This window comes from Mustelus asterias, unplaced genomic scaffold (assembly GCF_964213995.1).
Source record: "Mustelus asterias unplaced genomic scaffold, sMusAst1.hap1.1 HAP1_SCAFFOLD_2215, whole genome shotgun sequence".
NCBI lineage: Eukaryota > Metazoa > Chordata > Chondrichthyes > Carcharhiniformes > Triakidae > Mustelus > Mustelus asterias.
Genome location: NW_027592160.1, coordinates 34,110 through 40,094, shown reverse-complemented (window position 1 = coordinate 40,094; position 5,985 = coordinate 34,110). Strand labels below are relative to the sequence as shown.

General features: G+C 49.5%; 1 protein-coding gene across 1 annotated transcript; it reads right to left on the bottom strand.

Annotated features, from left to right (window-relative positions):
• Positions 1-244: 244 nt before the first annotated feature.
• On the bottom strand, positions 245-3,212 carry LOC144489468 (zona pellucida sperm-binding protein 3-like). Its single transcript, XM_078207331.1, has 8 exons — positions 2,811-3,212; positions 1,713-1,828; positions 1,522-1,625; positions 1,253-1,430; positions 1,041-1,167; positions 872-960; positions 667-788; positions 245-381 (listed from the first exon to the last, which is right to left on the bottom strand). Exons 1-8 carry the CDS (start codon positions 3,210-3,212, stop codon positions 245-247), a joined length of 1,275 nt encoding a protein of 424 aa, XP_078063457.1.
• Between the last annotated feature and the right edge of the window lie 2,773 nt (positions 3,213-5,985).

Genomic DNA, 5,985 nt, shown 5'->3' with positions numbered 1-5,985 from the left:
CCCAGACCTGATCACACCCCCTCCCCCAAACTTGGCTCTGAAACAGGCAGAAAACCAGCAGCAGCCCCATCAAATCCAGAGAGTTAGTGTTTCTCTCTCAACCCTCAGTAAACCAATCATTCAGCAGGCCCAGTTCTGGGCTGGGACTGGCTCACCCCAGCCATTAGTTCCATGAAGCCATCAAACTAACATGGAGGATGCATTGACCAATCAGCTCCCAGACACTGGAAACAAGCACAGTTCTTTATTGATCATTTGATGACTGGTTGAACAGAGTTTGTTTGTGTTTCCTGTACAGGAACAAGGTGATCAATGAAGCAGAGATCAGAGAGACAGCTGTCACAGTCAGGGTCACAATCAGGACCACCTCAGACTCCACACCTACAAAGCAATGAGAAACCAATGGTTACTGAAGCTACCACTGAGGGGGAAATGGAAACCAGCAGTCAGCCAACTCACCCCCTGGAGACCTCTCCTGTATCTTTCCCTCAGCCTCATTCAGGGAGGCTGTTGCCAGGTTGGTCCCATCAGTATCCAGAATGAGCAGGGGTCCAAGTGAGGCCTCAGCCTCCCACTTCAATCCAGCTTCACTCTCTGCAATATCAACCATTCCAGTTAGAGAGGGGAAAGGGGGAAGCTCCCACATCTAGAGGATCAATGTCCTACCAGCTTCAACTACAAGATCTCTCCTTCCTCTGGATCCAAATCCCAAATCCCTTGTGGCCCCACAGTTCCCCACATGGCAACAGGCACAAATGTCAAAGCTCGATTCCTCCAATGGGGTCCAGCTAAACAAGAGAAATCAGTCAACCAGGTTGTGCATCACTTCTCCACACAAACACATCCCTGAGGGAGAGAGGGGGAAACTTACACATTCTGCATCTTCAGCAAAGTACAAGCTTTGTTCCTGGAATCTCTCCGATCCACTGGAACAACTTTCAGGTGACAGGTGATAAAAATCTGAGGGACACATTCAACACAAGTGGTTATTTAGTGACTCCCTCCCAACATGGAGACCCCAATGAGCAGCTTCCTCTTACCAAGGAACGCTCATCTCCAAAGAAACGGAAGGCATCCAGGTCAAAGCGGAGCTTGTCCGGCTCCCGCTCATCTCCTGGCAACACAAAGGTTGAAAAGGAGTCCTCAGCTTTGCTGTCCAGGAGGCAGCTGAAGAAAGATGGAAAAAGGGACAAGAAGTGAATCCAGAGAAGCCATTGAGATGGGAGCAGCTGGAGAAAGCAGAGCTCCTTACCCATTGTAGTCAATGATGCTGTATCTCGGGCTGGAGTCCTTGTCTGGCCTCAATGTCGCTACACAGCGGTCAATGTAGAGCTTCAGGACCATGTGGTTGCTCATTGAAACAGAGGCCTCAATGTGAATGAGCTCACCCAGGTAGTAGACAGTCGAAGTGCGCTCTGTAAGCCAGTCACCTGAAGTACAAGAGGACAAGGGTTGGAGACAGTGGGTGTAACTCCCAGTGAGTGAGGACAGGAAATCACTCCCCATCCACCCATCACATACCATTCATTAGGCGCAGAGAGAATGACAGATGCCCTTCTCCAGACCTGGTGGAGCTGAATGGGATCCAGGTGGGCTTGATGGGGTTACTGCTCACATTGCCCTTCCTGGAAAGACAGTGCAGGCATTTTAGGACAAGGTCAGAGGTCACTAGCAGCTGGAGATCTTATTGACAATCGAGTAAAGATTCTCACCTAAAATAACGACACTCAATGGGAACGACCACTCCATTGGTTCTCACAATAACAGATCCATGATACTCTGGGCTGTGGCTCAGGTGGGTGCTGTAGATCAGGAAATCTCCAGTCATCTGAAAGACAGCAGCTTAAGGAATGAAAAACTGATCTGAAATGAGAATGTTCTACACTGGGGTTAACAATGAACTCATCTCATTAAAACAATTCTTCAGCAGGATTGACAGGGTCAGTGTGAAGAGGCTGCTTCTCCCAAGCTGGAGTGTGTTAGCAGGGAGTCTTCTCAAGTCAGGGGTCAGTCATTTAGGATTTATGTGACGACGAATTTCCTTCAGCAGCTGATGAATCTTTGGAATTCTCTCCAGCCCCAGAGGGCTGGGAATGGTCACTCAGAGGATATTCAGGACAGAGGCATTTATTTTTGGCCATTGAGGGAATCATGTTGTGAGGACAGGAACATGGAGGCTGTGGGAAGCTCAGTCTTGATCTTAATGACTGGGGAACAGGCAGAAGGGCCTTATCTGGTTAGCAGTGTTGCTATGCAACCTCATCCCTTCCTGCAAGGAGAGATGATTAGCACAAGACCAGAATCAATTAACAGGGAAGTGGTTCAATGAAAGCTTCAGTTAACAGGAAAATGAGCCACAAGTTGTCAGTAATCTGGAGCATGGAAATAGAACAGTTTGGAATCAGAACCCCATTTATTCCAATGACTGGGAAAGTGGGAAGTGTGGAGTTCTTATTTCGTCCAATCCATCTCAAATCCCATTTCATTCAGACTCAACCCATTTGGACTAAATTGGACTGAAACTCAACCCTCAGTTGAGTTGATCTGAATGAGGGGAAATCAAACTGTAAAAATCTTCAAACTAGGAACAGCTTGGAGGAAGCAAAGAGAAGCTTCCAGAACAATGGGGTTGGAGAGACTCAGACCAGAGAAAGTAAAGTACAATCCTGAATAGAAAGCTAGTTTGGGGTTTATAAAGCAGGAGACAGCTATCTCCTCAATATCAATGACATCTCACCCAGTGCTGGAGTGAAGAGTGGGGAACAACCTACAGCCCCAGCTCAGAGGCAGAGTTTGAGGATTCACATTACCTGCAATCTGCTGCCACACTCATGGAGTCCATAGTCAAAGAGGACAGTGTGGTTCTGAGAGTAGATCCTGGTTGGCCGACAACCTGCTGTCCCCAGGGTCAGATCAGCAGCTTTAACCAGGTGCCTGGTTCCAAATAAATCCAGCTGGACCCTGAGCAGCAGCTTGTCCTCTCCACACTGCACCCTCACACTCTGCACTGGAGACACACCTTGACCCTCAGACACACGGAAATGGGAATCAAAGGGAGGCCCAGGAGGAGGGAATGTCTGAGGCCTAGGGGTGGCTTTGACTATTATCCATGGAAACCTGTGGCCTGGAAACTGTTGCCAAGTATCAGAGCAACAAACAGCTCCAACTAACACCAGCACTGGGAAGAAACTCCTCACTCCAAAATCCCCCATCATCCCAAACAACTGAACCATCCCTTCAGGCACCAAGCGACACCTTTTATACACACAGCCCACACTCAGCTGACAGCAATTATTCCAGAATCAATAACAACAATTGAACCAATTACCCAACTCTTTCGATAGCTCTTTCGGCACCAATCAAGTAAACGAACTCAAATTAACTTAGGGACAAAGTAAAAGGGGCGGCTCCCCAAAAGGAAGGGGGGAACAGCCCGAACCAAAATCAAAGTCGAAAGGAAACTTAAAACGTCAAACCAAAAGGTGATTATCGGGGTCGATAATACACCCCAGCCCCTGCGGCGCCCAGCGGTCGCGGAAGGTGTCAACCGCGCCCGTGGACACCGCATGCTCCCTCTCCAAGGACACCTGGCCGCGAATGTAGCCGCGGTAGAGGGGCAGACAGTCGGGGTGGACGGCCCCGTCGATCGCCCGCTGCCTGGACCTATTGATGGCGCGTCTCGCCAGGCCCAGGAGCAGGTTCACGAGGAGGTCGGCATCCCGACCCGCCCCTCTCCGCACCAGGTGCCCGTAGATCAGGAGCGTGGGACTGAAGTGCAAACAAAACATCAATAAGAGGTGTTTGAGGAAACCAAAAAAGGGTGTGCAGCCTAAAACACAGAACGTAGACATGGTCCACGGACTCCACGAGGCCACAGAAAGGGCAGTCTCGGGAGCCCGTGTACCGGAAAAACCTACGGTTGCACGGCACTGCTGCGTGCAGCACCGTCCACCCCAGGTCCCTGAGATAATTGGGGGAGATCCCTCCGTAGAGGTACCTCCCCTGGGGACCTCCGCCGCCCGGCGGCAACAAGGCCTGCCAAGGTGTATCCGGGCGACAGGCGAGGATGCGGTAGTGGAAGGTGTGCAGCAGCAGCCCGTACAGGAAACGCCTCAGCGAGGTGGAAAAAGGCACGGAGGACACTTCCGTGAGACGGCACAACCTGTGGGGCACCTGACCCGGGAGGGGGGGTCTAGGCTTTGGCCTCTTTTTAGGTCAAACCAAATAAACAAACTCAACTTAAATCAGGACAAAGTAAAGGGGGCAGCTCCCCAAAAGGAGGGGAACAGCCCGAACAAAAATCAAAGTACAAAGGAAATTTGTATTTCTGTGGCCTCGTGCAGTCCGTGGACCATGTCTACGTTGTGTGTTTTAGGCTGCACACCCTTTTTGGTTTCCTCAAACACCTCTTATTGATGATCTGTTTGCACTTCAGTCCCACACTCCTGATCTACGGGCACCTGGTGCGGAGAGGGGCGGGTCGGGATGCCGACCTCCTCGTGAACCTGCTCCTGGGCCTGGCGAGATAGCCAATGTGGTCCCGTTATTTAAGAAGGGTAGGAAGGATAACGCGGGTAATTATAGGCCGGTGAGCTTGACGTCCGTGGTGGGGAAGTTGTTGGAGAAGATTCTTAGAGATAGGATGTATGCGCATTTCTTGATTGGGAGAGGTTGTTTGAGGGTAAATCCACATCTGGTATGTGGCAGTCTTTTAAGGAACGGTTGTTAGTGCTACAGGACAAGCATGTGCCTGTAAAAAAGAAGGATAGGAAGGGTAGGATTAGAGAACCGTGGATAACCAGGGAAATTGAGGGACTGGTCAAAAAGAAAAGAGAGGTGTATGTTAGGTCCAAGCAGCTAAAAACGGAGGGAACTCTGGAGGAGTACAATGAAAGTAGGAAAGTACTCAAACGGGGAATTAGAAGAGCAAAAAGGGGTCACGAAATGTTCTTGGCAGACAGGATTAAGGAGAATCCCAAGGCATTTTATTCATACGTTAGGAACAAAAGGGTTGTTAGGGAAAAAATTGGACCTCTCAGGGACAAAAGTGGGGACTTATGCTTGGAGCCCAAAGAAGTAGGGGAGATCCTAAATGAATACTTTGCGTCGGTATTCACAAAGGAGAGGGAAGTGTTGACTGGGAGTGTCTCTGAGGGGAGTGTTGAACCGTTGGAAAAAATCTCCATTACAAAGGAGGAAGTGTTAGGTTTGTTAGAGAATATAAAGACTGACAAATCCCCAGGGCCTGATGGAATCTATCCAAGGCTGCTCAGGGAGACGAGAGGTGAAATCGTTGGGCCTCTGACGCAAATCTTTGTCTCGTCACTGGACACAGGTGAGGTCCCAGAGGATTGGAGGATAGCCAATGTGGTCCCGTTATTTAAGAAGGGTAGGAAGGATAACCCGGGTAATTATAGGCCGGTGAGCTTGACGTCCGTGGTGGGGAATTTTTTGGAGAAGATTCTTAGAGATAGGATGTATGCGCATTTAGAAAGGAATAAACTCATTAACGATAGTCAGCATGGTTTTGTGAGAGGGAGGTCATGCCTCACTAACCTGGTGGTGTTTTTTGAAGAAGTGACCAAAATGGTTGACAAAGGAAGGGCCGTGGATGTTGTCTATATGGACTTTAGTAAAGCGTTTGACAAAGTCCCTCATGGTAGGCTAGTGAAAAAGGTTGGATCTCATGGGATAAAGGGGGAGGTGGCTAGATGGGTGGAGAACTGGCTTGGTCATAGAAGACAGAGGGTGGTAGTGGAAGGGTCTTTTTCCGGCTGGAGGCCTGTGACTAGTGGTGTACCGCAGGGCTCTGTATTGGGACCTCTGCTGTTTGTGATTTATATAAATGATCTGGAAGAAGGAGTAACTGGGGTGATCAGTAAGTTTGCGGACGACACAAAACTGGCAGGACTTGCAGATAGTGAGGAACATTGTCAGAGGCTACAGAAGGATATAGATAGGCTGGAAATTTGGGCAAGGAAATGG

Excerpts from the sequence above, each read along its gene's own strand:
- LOC144489468 (XM_078207331.1), bottom strand. The coding sequence starts at position 3,212 with ATGGGGGATTTTGGAGTGAGGAGTTTCTTCCCAGTGCTGGTGTTAGTT. Across the intron at positions 1,626-1,712 it reads ATTGAGTGTCGTTATTTTAG|GAAGGGCAATGTGAGCAGTA; the intron begins GTGAGAATCTTT and ends CTGTCTTTCCAG. Across the intron at positions 382-666 it reads AGATCTTGTAGTTGAAGCTG|GTGTGGAGTCTGAGGTGGTC; the intron begins GTAGGACATTGA and ends ATTGCTTTGTAG.